This window comes from Hevea brasiliensis, chromosome 14 (genome assembly GCF_030052815.1).
Source record: "Hevea brasiliensis isolate MT/VB/25A 57/8 chromosome 14, ASM3005281v1, whole genome shotgun sequence".
NCBI classification, from domain to species: Eukaryota; Viridiplantae; Streptophyta; class Magnoliopsida; order Malpighiales; family Euphorbiaceae; genus Hevea; species Hevea brasiliensis.
In genome coordinates, this window is record NC_079506.1 from 87,927,517 (window position 1) to 87,942,945 (window position 15,429).

The following is a 15,429-nucleotide window of genomic DNA, read 5'->3' on the forward strand; positions in this document are numbered from 1 at the left end:
GGCAAGTTATTGCAGGTTATGAAGAGTGAGGCCTAGGTTCGTTGGGAGACTGTTGCAATTTCTGAACTGAAAATTGCTAGAAAAAAATAGAGAAGAAATTGATTCTTCTTATAAACTTCTCTCAGCAGCTGCGTAAGAGAGACTTCATTAATCTTTTTCATATATAAGAAGTCTTACACTTTTTGGTACATAACAGACCTGCTCCAACTACTAAAGTAACAAAAACATGGTGAAGCATGGTTACATTCCCCAATTTAAGGAGTAGATTTGAACCTAACGCAAGTTGACTAACATGCCAACTGTTTACAGCAAAATAAACAAAATAACATTAAAAATAGACAAAATGACAACAAGAACTAAGCTCCTAAATATCTAGGAAAAATCTCATTACTCTCAACACTCCTCCTTGAGAATTTTCCTTGATACTCCAAGCTTTTTCTTTATTTCTTCAAATTTGCTCTTAGGAAGAGCCTTGGTCAAAACATCAGCAAGTTGCTCATCGGATTTACAGTGCAACAACGTAATTTCACAGCTTTTTTCAGCTTCTCGCAAGAAATGAAACTTTAATATGCTTAGTCCTTCCATGTTGAATTGGATTACTTGCAATTGCAATGGCAGACTTATTATCACACCAAATAACAGTAGGTTCAACTTGCTCATTTGCCAAATCCTTCAGCAGCTTTCGAAGCCAAATTGACTAGTTAGCAGCAGCAGCAGCAGCAGAGATGTATTCAGCCTCTGTAGTAGATTGAGCTACCACCTCTTGCTTCTTTGAATTCCATGAAAATGGACCTGATCCCAATGAGAACACGTACCTAGAAGTGCTTCTCATATCATCCATACAGCCTGCCCAGTCACTGTCTACATATCCCTCTAGCATTAGGTCTTCACCTCTTAGATACCAAATCCCATGGTCTGCTATGCCTTTTAAATATCTCAAAACTCTTTTTGCAGCAGCAAGGTGACCCAAACTTGGTGAATTCATAAATCTAGATAATAGACTTGCAGAATACATCAAGTCAGGTCTTGTGGCTGTAAGATACAATAAACTTCCAATTAAACTTCTATGTTCTGTTGCTTCAGCCTTTTCAATCCCATCATTCTTGCTTAATTTCTCATTTACCACAAGTGGAGCTGCTACTGATTTGCATTGATCCATCTTGAATTTTTTCAAGATATCAAGAGCATATTTTCTTTGTGAAATAAAAGTGCCCTCATTTGACTGATGAATCTCCATCCCCAAAAAATAAGTCATCAATCCCAAATCTGACATTTCAAATTCAGATTGCATCTGCTGCTTAAATTCTTTTAACAACTAAAAATCACTACCCGTTACAAGCATATCATCCACATACAAGGATCCTATCAATTGTTTCCCATCATCACTGGTTTTAACATACAAAGTAGCTTCATTTTCACTCCTCCTGAAACCATGATGAATCAAGTGTGTGTCTATTCTTGAATACCAGGCTCTAGGAGCTTGTTTCAGCCCATACAATGCTTTTTTAAGCTTATACACCTTATCTTCTTGCCCCAACACTTCATAACCCTTAGGTTGACTCATATAGATTTCCTTAATCGGTATTCCATTTAGAAATGCATATTTCACATCTAAATGAAACACTTTCCATCCCTTTTGAGCTGACATAGCTAATAACAACCTGATGGTGTCATGTCTAGCAACAGGAGCAAATGTGTCTCCAAAATCAACTCCAGGCTGCTGTGCATAGCCTTTCACAACTAGTCTAGCCTTGTGTTTGAAAATTGATCCATCAGGATTAAGCTTGGTTCTAAAAATCCACTTTAAACCAATTAAATTTTTTCCTTTTGGTTTTGAAGTGAGTTCCTAGGTTTGATTCCTCTCAATTGCATCAATCTCTGCATCCATTGCTTGCCTCCATTCTATGAATTGAGAAGCTTCTTGATAGTTGATTGGCTCAGCAAAAACTAGATTACACCTCTCATAGATTTCAAACAGCGGCTTGGTCTTCTGCACCCTTTGTAACACCCTAGGCAAATCCCACATCGGCAAAACACGGGAGAGATGCTGGGTTTATAAGTTGGTAGTTCGTGACCCCTAGTGACGCGTTTTAAAACCGTGAGGGCTTCGGCCCAAAGCGGATAATATCACTAGTGGGCCGGGCCATTACATTTGTGGTATCAGAGCTGCTCCGAGTGCAACCTTCAACGATGGTGGGGCAAACATGAGCGAGGACGCTGAGTCCCATAAGGGGGGTGGATTGTAACACCCTAGGCAAATTCCACATTGGCAAAACACGGGAGAGATGCTGGGTTTATAAGTTGGTGGTTCGTAACCCCTAGTGACGAGTTTTAAAACCGTGAGGGCTTCGGCCCAGAGTGGACAATATCACTAGTGGGTTGGGCCATTACACCTTTTCATTATCTTCATAATCCATTTCTTGACTGACATTAGATTCAACTGGCCTTCCTTCTTCAATGCTAGAAGAGCTTTCCTTTTAAATTGAGACATACTTCTTCATAATCTTTTGCTCATTCCAGTTCCAAAGAGCATCCTCATCAAATTGAACATCTCTACATATCACTGTTTTTTTTTTATTTTTACATTGTAGAGTCTATAACCTTTGGATTGAGCTGCATAGCCCAAGAAAATGCCTAGCTCAGCCTTGTCATCAAGTTTACTTCTTTTAACAGCAGGAACATGCATATAACAGATTGAACCAAACACTTTTAGATGCTTAGCAGAGAGTTTTGATCCAAACCAAGCTTCTATAGGTGTCGTTCCATCAACTGACCTTGTAGGCAGCCTGTTTAATAAATAAGTTGCTGTATAAATAGCCTCAGCCAAGAACTCTTTTGGTATCTCCTTCTCCTTCAACATACACCTGGCCATTTCAACAATGGTTCTATTTTTCCTCTCTGAAACACCGTTCTGCTGTGGTGAGTAAGGTACAGTCAAATGGTGAACTATTCCAGCCTCTTCACAAAATTTTTCAAATTCAACAGAGGTATATTCTTTGCCATTATTTGACCTTAAGGTTTTAATTGTACATCCACTTTGCTTTTCAACTAAGGCTTTGAATTTTTAAACACACTGAATACTTGTGCTTTGCTACTAATGAAATACACCCAAGTCATTCTAGTTAAATTATCTATAAACAAGATGAAATACTTATTTTGACTCAGGGACGGCACACTCATAGGGCCATAAACATCAGTGTGCACTAGCTCTAATTTCTCTTTGGCTCTTCACATTGAATCACTTGGAAAAGATTGCTTATGAAGCTTACCATACTGACAACTATCACAAATCTCACCACTGACACTTATAGTAGGAATATCCCTCACCATACTATGAGTTTGCATAAACTTCAGAGAAGCAAGATTAAAATGCCCATATCTCTTATGCCACAACCAAGTTTCGTCAACCTTTGAACTATAAACATGCTGATTCAAGCTTTCAGATATTAATGGAAAACTATTCTCAACCATTTTAACCTTAGCAACTTCACAATTTTCAGAATCGCGAATATAGCACCAAAGATTTTTAAACAGAAGAGAGTATCCCTTTTTCAACATTTGTGCCACACTTAACAGATTTTGATCTAAACTTGGAATGAAGAGAACATCAGAAATGTATTTGGTACCTTTTTTAGTCTGCATAGCAATGGTACCTTTGCCTTTAGCCTGGACCATCTCTCCTTTACCAAGCTTCACTTTAGTTTTCACTGATTTGTCTAGAGAAGTAAAAAGATCCTCATTTCTAGCCATGTGACTTGTACAACCACTATCAATGATCCATGTGAGTTTGTCTACTTGTTTAAGTGACTGTGAAGCCATGAATAAATGATCATCTTACTACCTGGACTAATCATTAGTAAAATTTGCTTGTTGAGTGGGTTGTTGAGCTTTACTTTGCTTGAATCTGCAATCTCTTGAAATGTGGCCATATTTTTTTGCAATAGTGACATTGTATAGGCTTTACACGATTCTTTTGCCAACAATCCTTCTCCAGATGATTTATTCTTTTACAAGCAGGACAGGGTGGAAATCTGCCCTTCTTGACAGCTTCACTTCCACTTTCAGGTTGCTTCCCTTTGTTGTCTCTCTCTTTTGAATCTTTATTAACTCCATTACTTGCTTTCCTTTCTGTTTGGCAACAAATGCCTCCTTAGAAGCATCTTCTTCTCTAATAATTCTTCTTTGCTCAATGGCTTGCAAGGAATTTATAAGTTCAGGTAAGGTGATCTTGCTCAAATCCTTTGAATCTTCCAAAGATGAGATTTTGGGTTCAAAGACAAGAACTTTCTCCACAACCCTTTTATCTGATAAATCTTCACCCAACAACTTAATTTTGTTGACCACAGTCATTAATCTATCTGTATACTCTTTAAGAGTTTCATATTCTTTCATCTTTAAAACCTCAAATTCCCTCCTTAAATTCAGCACAGACATTTGCTTTGAGAGTGCACTTCCTTCAAACTTAGCTTTAAGTAAATCCCAAGCTTCCTTTGCTGTCTCACATGCCATAATTCTGGTGAAAATCACCTCAGAAACAGAAGCATGAATGCATGGCAAGGCCTTAAAACCTTTAGCACACTCCTCACTATGAGCTTTTATCTGTGCAAGAGTAGGATCCTCCCTCAAAGGTCCTGGTTGCCTACCTGTTTCAGTCACTTCCCACAGATCAAAGGCTTTAAGATAAGCCTTCATCTTGACAGCCCAAATAGAGTAACCTTCTCCAGAAAATACAGGAGGAGGTGGAGCAGAATATCCACTTGAAGCCATCATTCTCAGCTCTAGTGTTTAAGTTTTTTTTTTTTTTTTTTTTTTTTTTTTTTTTTTTTTTTTTTTTTAGTGCAGGGAATTCTTACTTGTTTTTTCTCTTTTTCAGGCCCTTAAAGATCATAAGGAGCTCTGATACCATTTGTTGCAATTTCTGAACTGAAAATTGCTAGAAAAAAACAGAGAAGAAAGTGATTCTTCTTATAAACTTCTCTCAACAGCTGCGTAAGAGAGACTCCATTAATCTTTTTCATATATTAGAAGTCTTACACTTTTTGGTACATAACAGACCTGCTCCAACTACTAAAGTAACAAAAACATGGTGAAGCATGGTTACATTCTCCAATTTAAGGAGTAGATTTGAACCTAACACAAGTTGACTAACATGCCAACTGATTTACAGCAAAATAAACAAAATAACATTAAAAATAGACAAAATGACAGTAAGAACTAAGCTCCGAAGTATCTAGGAAAAATCTCACTGCTCTCAATAGAGACTACCACTGGGTTTGATGAAGTATAAAAGAGACTGATAGATGAGATATTATAAAGGCTGGGAGGGATTGTACCACTTAGATTGTTGAAGTTGATCACAAAGATGGTTGAACTTGTTAATTGCCCCAATTCGCTTGGAATATTTCCGTGCAGATTATTAAAGCCTCCAGAAAAGACCTTGAGAGAGGAAAGGTTTCCAAGGGATTGTGGGATCTCTCCTGTGAGATTATTTGTTCCAAGCCTAAGTGTTACAAGCTTCTTTAAAGAGCCCAGCTCAGCAGAAATTTTTCCCTCCAGCCTGTTTCTTGTTAAATTCAAAACCTTGAGCTCTGAGGAGTAGGTGATTTTGAGTGAAATTTCTCCACCTAGTGTGTTATTTGACAGGTCAAGAATTCTCAATCTGAATAGGCGACCAACTTCTGGGGGAATTTCACCATAGAACTTATTGTCAACGAGGTTGAGGAACCTTAAGAAAGTGAAATTTCCTATATATGGAGATATGGTCCCAGACAAATTAAGCCCCTGCATATTTAGTGACACAACTCTCTGATGTTTGTGACCACAAGCAACCCCTCGCCATGAGCAGAAGTTGACAGAGTCTTTCCAGGAGTTCAAGATTCCATATGGATCATTGCCAATCTTGGCTTTGAACTGCAGAAGTGCAAGTCTGTCGGTCTCATTTCCCTTTTTACTGAGAGAATTGGCAGGTTGCAACAATTGTATGCTCATAGAGATCAAGAAAATGAAATGAACATGAAGAATTGAAGTCCAAAGGTTTGCTAAGTGTATGGTGGGAAGTTCCATTTCTATTGGATTGATTGTGCACAGATGAAATGTCAAGTATTATGGGTAAGCAGTGTTTTATATGTCTGAATGAGCAATGGTAAACATTTGTTAATGATCCATTGGTGCATTATCTTTTGTACAAGGTCAAATGCGGTTAGTGCTAGATATAATGATTATAGGCTATAATGAAATTAGTCTTGACATATGAACCAGGGCCAGAATTAGTGCTCTTATCAGTTTGTTGATTAACTAGGGCGTTCCTGTAAAATAAAATGAAAAAAAAAAAACCACCCCACTATTAAAACATTTACTTTGGAATTCCCAATGGTGTAAATTATGTTTCTCTCTCCTCTTTCTCTCTCTCTCTCTCTCACTGAAATTCCATTTCTATTGGATGGATATATTATGATAAACAGAATGAAATTTCTTGTGCTGAATTAAGGGTGAGAAGTGGGTTATATATCTATAGAATTAATTTCTTATGCCTGTATAATGTTCTATTATACAAGTGCTATTATACACTTGGTGCTTGCTATAATTAATTAATTACTTGACTTAATGCTGACTATAGTGGCATTAGGTAATTATATATAACTAGAACAAATAATAAGGATATAATATCTGAAAAGTGGAATAAAAATATTAAAAAAAAATGTTGAAAAAATATGTTAAATTTTAAGAACATATCTTGTTGATATTTATGGAAAATCTTGTTCATCATCTCTGAATACATTTTTGGCTATAACTTTCGAGATGTGATGAGGGATGTTTATAATGGTTTTAGATTTATATATAGGCTTTTTCTCTTCAGTTGAGGTTATTTTTCCCATAGTAATTTGTTTGGTATTCATGATTATATGCTTGTAACTGTAGCTTTTTATATGCCACTATTACGTTCATTAATTATATTTTATTTTACTTGTCATTAGGCCTAATAATTTCCTATTTGTCCATTGTTAGAATGTGTGCATTTTGGAATTGCAAAAAGATTTGGTTATAAATTATATTTCTCTTTTTCTTTGAACGGAAATTCCATTTCCATTGGATGGAGATATTATGATGAGCAGATGAAATTTTTTGTGCTTAATTATGGGTGAGAAGTGTGGTATATATCTGTAGAAGTCATTTCGTAGACCTGCATAATGTTCTGTTATAGAAGTGCTATTATACACATAGTGCCTGCAATGTTAACTTGACTTAATGCTGGCCACAGTGGCATTGGGTAATTATATTGAATTAGCACAGTTATTAGTCATTAGTTGGTTGATTAACTAGCTAAATTCTTTGAGAATCATATAAATAAGAAGTAATACGGTGTAGAAAGATTATGAAGTTAAACATTCTTTAATTCTTTTTATGTGAAATGGAAAAACTGCTATTTTCTGGGGCTCTACATCTCATTGCAGAAGCTGCGCTTCTGCAATATATCAAATCCATGCTAAACTTGTTTCTGGTCTCTATGAACGAAAGCATCCTTGATGGCATTTAGTTTGCTTGTTACGTCTTTCATATTCATTCGATCTTTTGGCACTTCTATAGAGCATGCAAGTCCAATTTGAAGGACTGATACAATACATTCTTGTATACTATCTTCAATAGTTTCATCATCATCCATATTTTCTGCTGCTGCAGCTGCTGTAGCTGCCCCCACTATTCTTGGAGTGAATAACGTGGGATCCACAACCTGCATGACTTGTCCTGGGACCTTAGCCTTAACAAAGTTGTGGAGATCTAAGCCATTTGTAAAAACATCATGAGTTGGTCTCTTTCCTGTGAACATCTCTAGCAAGAGTATTCCAAAGCTATACACATCTCCGTAAGTTGTCACACTGCTGCCTACTCCATATTCTGCATTTCACACATCTGCAATTCTATTAAAATATGATCAAGACTATGCAGTTACAATTCTATCTGTAAAAGAATCTGGGATCCATCTTAAATATTTTGTGCGAATTTTAATAAAAGCTTGAGGGCTTAATGTGCAGCAATGAAAGTTCAGGGGCTTAATCCTGCATATGTCATGCTGATAAATGTAGTAATTTATCGAAGAAGTTTGGAAAGCGTTACCTGGAGCCATGTAGCCAATTGTTCCCTTTATCCCAGTTGAGAAACTTTGGCTTTGAAAAGGATTTTTGTTGCTTTGAGAAAGGAGCCTTGCTAATCCAAAGTCACCAACATGAGCAGTCATGTCAGTGTCAAGAAGAATATTGCTTGGCTTCAAGTCACAATGAACAATCGGTGTCTCACAATGGTCATGAAGATAATGCAAGGCAGAAGCCACATCAAGGGCAATGCATAGTCTTTGAAGAAAGTTTAATTTCCTTGTCTGACTATAACCATTTTCCTCTGGATGCAACCACATTTCCAAACTACCATTTTCCATGAATGTAAACACCAGAGCTTTGAAATCATTGCCTTTAAAATCAATGCTGGAGCAGTACGTCAAGATTTTAACAAGATTCCTGTGCCGGATGTTTTTCAATGCTTTGCACTCAGCAATGAAGCTCTTGGAAGCTCCATGTTGCTGAAGGTTGAGTACCTTTACAGCAACAAAACATTCTCCCTGCTGATCAAGACTTGCCTTGTATACTGAGCCAAAAGTGCCTCGTCCAATTAAGTTTTCTGAAGAGAATCCGCCAGTTGCTTTCAGGAGTTCTTTGTACGAAATTTGAGGAAGCTTATCCACTGAAAAAGTTGAAAAAATGGTACTTTTTTTCGACTTCCGTCTATAGTAAACACACAAGGACGTCAATATCGCGACTAACAGAAATGAACTGATGGTTGTGGTGAGGATTATGACAATGGAAGGCCTTCTGTGTTTTTCTTCCTTGACGAGGCATGCTGGCAGCTGCAACTCAGGGATACCTCCGCAAAGATTCCTATTTCCAACGAGTGAAAATGCACTTGCGTTGCTGAAAACTCCCATTTTTGGTACCTCACCCTCAAAATTATTGTTTGAAAGATTTAAATATCGCAAGAAGATAAGCTTCTCTAACTCATTAGGAATATTTCCTGACAAGTGGTTTCTGGACAGATCTATTCGTTGGAGACCTCTCAAAGAATTAAAAGATGAGGGAATGGCTCCTTGCAGGAAGTTACCCTGCATGTTAATGATTTCTAGCCTAGAACAATCACCAATTGTCCTAGGAATTTCCCCATAGAGTTTGTTCTCTGAGACATCTAATGCATTGATACTTTTCAAGTTGCCAACTTCTAACGGTAAGGGACCTGTAAATGAGTTCTGTGATAAGTTAAGAGTTTCTGATAGAGAAGAAAGTCCAAGGATTTGTTTGGGTATGATGCCCGTGAGCTTATTTCTTGATACATCCAGGAAACGAAGATTTTTGCAGCTTCCAAGACTTGGGGTTATATTTCCTTCTAATTTGTTTCCTGCTAAATGAAGCCAATACATTTTGGTGATGTTACCCAGGGATACTGGGATTTTTCCAGAAAGTATATTGTCATTTAAGGTTAGCCTTTCCAGCTTTTGAATCTTTCCAAGAGAAATGGGAATGCTACCTGTCAAAAGGTTTCCATCCATATCTAATCGAAACAAATTCACAAGATTCCCTACCTCTTCTGGGATTGTTCCTGATATTGGATTTCGTCCTAGGCCTAGTTGAACAAGGGTAGAGAGATTGCCAATGGAGCTAGATAATGTACCACCAATATTGTTTCCATCAAAATATAGTTGTTGTAGACGGCTGCAGTTGGCCAGAGATGGTAAAAAACTCAAATCTTGACTTGTGTTGCTTCCGAAGAAATTGAACTCCACATGAAGCTGTTCAAGACCCTTGAGATTTCCCAGATTAGTCGGAACTGGTCCCGTGAAACTGTTGGTAGATATGTCAATAAGCCAAAGCTGAGAAGCGTTGGCCAATGATTCTGGGATAGTTCCATAAAATCCATTTTCAGCTAAGAGCAGTTGTTGCAGGTTAGGAAGAGTTAGGCCAATGTTTGCGGGGAGACTGCCACTTAAATGATTATATGTTGTACCAATGGCACTGATGGATGAGATATTGTAAAGGGTAGGAGGTATTGTACCACTCAGATTATTGACTCCGAGCTCAAGCAAAGTTAAGCTTGTTAAGTGTCCCAATTCAGTTGGAATCTTTCCCTGCAAATGATTGTAAGTTAAACGAATCTTTTGGAGGGATGAAAGATTTCCAAGGGAATGTGGGATCTCTCCCGTGAGACTATTTTTATCAAAGAAAAGAATCACAAGCTTCCTTAAGGAGCCTAGCTCAGAAGGTATTTTTCCCTCTAGGTTGTTATTAACCAAACTTACAACCCTGAGCTCTGAACAATTGCCGATGTTACCTGGAATTTCACCCTCAATGGGTTATTCGTCAGGTTGAGATATCTCAATCTGAAGAGGTGACCAACTTCTTGAGGAATTTCTCCATGGAATCTATTGTCACTAAGGCTGAGGAACCTCAAGAAGGTGAGGTTCCCTGTATATGGAGATATGTTCCCTGACAAGCTCAACCCCTGCAGATTTAGAGACGTAACTCTCTGATGTTTGGGGCCACAAGTAACTCCTTCCCATTTGCAGAAGTGGACAGAGTCATTCCATGAGCTGAAGATGCCATTCGGATCATTGCTTATCTTGTATTTGAATTCCAGAAGAGCAAGCCTATCAGTCTCATTTCCCAATTTAGTGAGACAAACAGCAGGTTGGAAGCAGAGCATGGTTACAGAAATTAAGAATAACACATGAAAATGCTGGATTGAAGAAAGCCATACCGCTGCTCAGCTTGCGCCTATAAGTTCCATTTTTTTCTTTACGAGGATGAAAATGTGGTATGAAAATCTGTGATAGATAAGAGAATTAATAATAGACATTATTATAAGAAGCCAACTCATGGTGGTAGCTACAAGAACATTTATAAACGAAAAGGACTTTTGAGAAAGAAAAAAAAAAGACAAATTACTTATTCTTGGGGTTCGCTCATCAAACACACTTTGTGGAGTTACTAACATTACTGAGATTGCACAATACATGTGTGCCTCAATAATACAAAGAAGACAAATCAGGATATTAGTGAATTTTTATTTATCTAATTATAAAAAATATAAATACAAAAACATTTTAATAAACAAAATATTTGAGTGCGCGATTTTACTTATTTATAAGAGGATAACAAAATATATTTAATTTTATAATTTAATAAAAAATTATAAAATTTAATGAAAAATTATATAATTAATTAATTAATTAAATTATATAATTTTTCATTAAAATAAGTAATTTTTTTTATTTACTTTAAATATGTGATTTAGTCTAATAATTAATATATTATTAATAAATTTTTTTATTTAAATTAAATTTATTATATATTTAAAATAAAAAATATATAATATAATTTATTTATTAAATATATAAATTTTACATATTTATGTGTTATTTAAAAATTCTTCACACCACGCGTCTAAGATGTAAGGTAGTGCGGTGGACGAGGAACCATAAAGATTGTTATAAGAAGACAACGACTACTGCAAAGACAGTTAATACTATGTCGCTAACGTAAAGAACTTGAGTATTGACTTTGACTTTGTGACGGCCACAAAGTAAGATTCTATTATTAGCAAATGTTGACAAAATGTTTATGTAATATCCCATGTTGATGGAATGGAATTGTTAGCGTTTATGTTCTCTATACCCAACTACTAGAAATAATTTCAATTAATGATTTTATGCGAAATAATTTGAGATTGAAAATTAACCTAAATTATTGGGTCCAGAATAGTTAACCGAAGTATAACTTAGTAATTGGACTAAGGTTATATAAACTCATTAATTTATCTATTTCATACATTGTCTCAAGTTTGGATATTACAATCTCTCGCACTTAATTTTGCAATGTCTCTATCCAACTTATACTGGCATTGTGCAAAATTTGTTGCGATATGTTGATATAATTGCTTAGCAAGGATTGGACCTTTAGCTATTGTAGTTGGAAGTGTCTTGAGCAGCTCCACATTGTATCTTACCACGTGTAGCTTCACAAATTTTCTGATCCATAATGGCTTTGGTATAAATTGTAACACTGTTACTTTAATTGATTCAAATAACTTTCAGGCCATAAACTATTGAACCCAAAATGATTAATCCAAATTATATTTGATATTTGGGCTAAAATTAACAATTAACCTTTTTTTTTTTTTTATTTCTCATGGATGTGGGAATTGTCCCAAGTGAAGGATGTTACAGTAATCGCGCTTATTCTTAAGACAAGAACCACCATGCATAGGGCTTGAAAGTTATTTAGATTTGTTTAGCATAACTGTTAAATTTCATTCCTATCATGAATTTTTTGGTTCCTGTCTGGCTTGCATTCATGCGTATGGAAGATGCATGGTCATATGTGACAAGAAGAGGAAAGGCATCTCTGTTTACTTTTTCAATAATCAAAGATCATTCACACACTACTCACCAAAAACTTGCTCCATATGATAGAGAGGTAGCTACAAAATCTAATTCATTCCAATAATGTGCCCACTTGCTCAAAGTATTGTATAGTATAAAGAAACAGATTCAACATTCAAATCTTACAATGAAATGATTGAATTTCCATGAAATCGCTAAATCATTGAAATAGTTTCTTAGACCTGCATAATGTTCTGTTATACAAGTGCTATTATACACTTAGTGTCTGCTAATTAAACTTGATCACTTAATGCTAGCTTTAGTGGCATTAGGTAATTATATAAATAATTAGCATAGTTATTTGTCATTATTCATTTTTTTATTTATTGCATATATGGGGAGTTCAACTTAGGTCTCCCTGGTTTAACATATATGCTACTACCACTGAGCTAGCATAGTTATTAGTCATTAGTTGATTGATTAACTGATCACATTCTTTGAGGAGCACATAAATAAGAAGTAACAGGGTGTAGAAAGATTATGAAGTTCAACTCCATTATCCCAAGTTCCTGATGGCTGTTGTATTAATCAAATCAAGCATCCCCACTTCTGAGCTTGAGTTTAAAAGAGAAGAATAATTAGAGTGTCAATGCGAAAGTTCACAAATGAGATGAACAATTATGGAAAAAAAAAAGGAAAAAGCTTGAATTATTTTTTTGTGAACTAGAAAAACGGCTACTTTCTGAGTCTCTATAACTCATTTTTCTGAAAGCTGAGCTTCTGAAATATATCAAATCCTTATTAACCTAGTCCCTGGACCCTGTGAAAGAAACCTTGATGGCATTTAGTTTGATTGTTAAATCCATAATATTCATTAGATCTTGTGGCACTTTTGCGGAGCATGCAACTCCAATTTGAAGGACTGATACAACACACTCTTGTACACTATCTTCAATACTTTCATCATCATCCATATTTTCTGCTGCCTCCACTTCTCTTGGAGTGAATAAAGTGGGATCCACAACCTGCATGACTTGTCCTGGGAGCTTAGCCTTGACAAAATTGTGGAGATCTAAACCATCTATAAAAACATCATGAGTTGGTCTCCTTCCTGTGAACATCTCTAGCAAAAGTATTCCAAAGCTATACACATCTCCATAAGTTGTCACATTGCTGCCTACTCCATATTCTGCAATTCATATATCTCCCATTCTATTAAAATGTGATCAAGACTATAACTTTACAATTCTATATATCTATAAAAGAGCCTGCTGGGATTCATCTTTAATATTTGCAATGAATTTAAAAAAAAAGCTTGAGGGCTTAATGTAGAGCAACAAAAGATCAGGGGCTTAATGCAAGCAAAGTGCAGGGGTCACAGAATGTTTTTCCCCCTTATCCGGCATATGCCTTGCCATGCTGATTCATGTAGTAATTTAACTAGGAGAAAGTAGTGTGGAGAATATTACGTGGAGCCATGTAGCCAATTGTTCCCTTTATTCCCATTGAGAAATTTTGGCTTTGAGAAGGATTGCTGGTGCTTTCAGAAATGAGCCTTGCTAATCCAAAGTCACTAACATAAGCAGTCATGTCATTGTCAAGGAGAATATTGCTTGGCTTCAAGTCACAATGAATGATTTGCGTTTCACAATGGTTATGAAGATGATGCAATGCAGAAGCTACATCCATGGCAATGCATAGTCTTTGGAGAAAGTTTAATCTCTTCATCTGACTATAACCATTTTCCTCTGGATGCAACCACATTTCCAAACTGCCATTTTCCATGAATGTAAACACTAGAGCTTTGAAATCATTTCCTTTAAAATCAATGCTGGAGCAGTACGTCAAGATTTTAACAAGATTCCGGTGCCGGATGTTTTTCAGTGCTTTGCACTCAGCAATGAAGCTCTTGGAAGGTCCATGTTGCTGAAGGTTGAGTACCTTTACAGCAACGAAACATTCACCCTGCCGATCAAGACTTCCTTTATATACCGAGCCAAAACTGCCTTGTCCAATTAAGTTTTCTGAAGAGAATCCACCAGTTGCTTTCAAGAGTTCCCTGAATGAAATTTGAGGAACCTTATCCACTGTAAAGGGTGAGAAAATTGGACTCTTTCTTGACTTTCGCCGATAGAAAAGACATAAGGAGGTCACTATCACGACTAAAAGAAATGAACTGATGGTTGTGATGAGGATTATGACAGTGGAAGGTCTTCTGTGTTTTTCTTCATTGACAATGCATGCTGGCAGCTGCAATTCAGGGCTACCCCCACAAATATTTCTATTTCCAACAAGCGAAAATGAACTTGTGTTGCTGAAAACTCCTGTTTTTGGTACCTCACCCTCAAAATTATTGAAAGAAAGATTCAAATATTGCAAGAAGATAAGTTTCTCCAACTCATTTGGAATATTTCCTGACAAGTTTCTGGATAGATCTATTCGTTGAAGACCTCTCAAAGAATCAAAAGATGAGGGAATGGGTCCTTGCAGGAAGTTACCCTGCATGTTAAGGATTTCTAGCCTAGAACAATCACCTATTGTCTTAGGAATTTCCCCATATAGTTTGTTCTCTGTGACATCTAATGAATTAATACTTCCCTTTTTTTTATTATTTTGAGAATTAACAAGTGGTAAAGATAGAGATTGTTATATAATTGAGAAGCCAAGTTGTCAACTTGTAACGAAGAAGAGTTGAGACTTATTATTATTATTATTATTATTATTATTATAGCTTGTAGACTTGGAACAATGGCATTGCAAGTTCATTACCCCAACGTGTAGACTCGACAACACAATATTTTCAATTATGTGGAAGATGGTCTAATGAGAAATAAATTTCTTTAAATAAATTCAAACTCAACAATAAATTGAAGAATTTCAATGTAAAGAAGGGAGTATATTTGCAAATTGCATAATTGAAATTTTCCAACAAATTACAAAATTTTAACAGAAGAATTTTAATTTCTCAACAATAAAAACTTATAAGCAGAGTTCCAACGAAAGAATTTCAAGTA

General features: G+C 36.1%; 3 protein-coding genes across 3 annotated transcripts; all 3 read right to left on the bottom strand.

Moving 5' to 3' along the window:
* Positions 1–4,877: 4,877 nt before the first annotated feature.
* Positions 4,878–5,988, bottom strand: LOC131173081 (putative receptor-like protein kinase At3g47110). Its single transcript, XM_058134732.1, has 3 exons — positions 5,247–5,988; positions 5,056–5,130; positions 4,878–4,933 (listed from the first exon to the last, which is right to left on the bottom strand). The coding sequence occupies exons 1-3, from the start codon at positions 5,986–5,988 to the stop codon at positions 4,878–4,880; spliced, it is 873 nt and encodes a 290-aa protein (XP_057990715.1).
* A 1,353-nt stretch (positions 5,989–7,341) lies between these two features.
* On the bottom strand, positions 7,342–10,737 carry LOC131173082 (putative receptor-like protein kinase At3g47110). Its single transcript, XM_058134733.1, has 3 exons — positions 10,366–10,737; positions 8,113–10,162; positions 7,342–7,893 (listed from the first exon to the last, which is right to left on the bottom strand). The coding sequence occupies exons 1-3, from the start codon at positions 10,735–10,737 to the stop codon at positions 7,484–7,486; spliced, it is 2,832 nt and encodes a 943-aa protein (XP_057990716.1). The 3' UTR covers positions 7,342–7,483.
* A 2,363-nt stretch (positions 10,738–13,100) lies between these two features.
* LOC131173083 (probable LRR receptor-like serine/threonine-protein kinase At3g47570) lies at positions 13,101–14,920 on the bottom strand. The gene has a single exon (XM_058134734.1). It carries the CDS (start codon positions 14,918–14,920, stop codon positions 13,856–13,858), a length of 1,065 nt encoding a protein of 354 aa, XP_057990717.1. The 3' UTR covers positions 13,101–13,855.
* Positions 14,921–15,429: the final 509 nt, after the last annotated feature.

Bases quoted from the DNA above. Each gene is read 5' to 3' on its own strand.
- LOC131173081 (XM_058134732.1), bottom strand. From the start codon at position 5,988: ATGAGCATACAATTGTTGCAACCTGCCAATTCTCTCAGTAAAAAGGGA. The intron at 5,131-5,246 runs GTGAGATTTTTC...AACTTGTGTTAG, and splicing joins GGTAGTCTCTATTGAGAGCA to GTTCAAATCTACTCCTTAAA. The intron at 4,934-5,055 runs GTCTGTTATGTA...GTTTTTTTCTAG, and splicing joins TACTTTAGTAGTTGGAGCAG to CAATTTTCAGTTCAGAAATT.
- LOC131173082 (XM_058134733.1), bottom strand. From the start codon at position 10,737: ATGCTCTGCTTCCAACCTGCTGTTTGTCTCACTAAATTGGGAAATGAG. The intron at 10,163-10,365 runs GTAACATCGGCA...AATCATTTGCAG, and splicing joins CATTGAGGGTGAAATTCCAG to GGAAAGATTCCAACTGAATT. The intron at 7,894-8,112 runs GTAACGCTTTCC...TGTGAAATGCAG, and splicing joins AATTGGCTACATGGCTCCAG to AATATGGAGTAGGCAGCAGT.
- LOC131173083 (XM_058134734.1), bottom strand. From the start codon at position 14,920: ATGCAGGGTAACTTCCTGCAAGGACCCATTCCCTCATCTTTTGATTCT.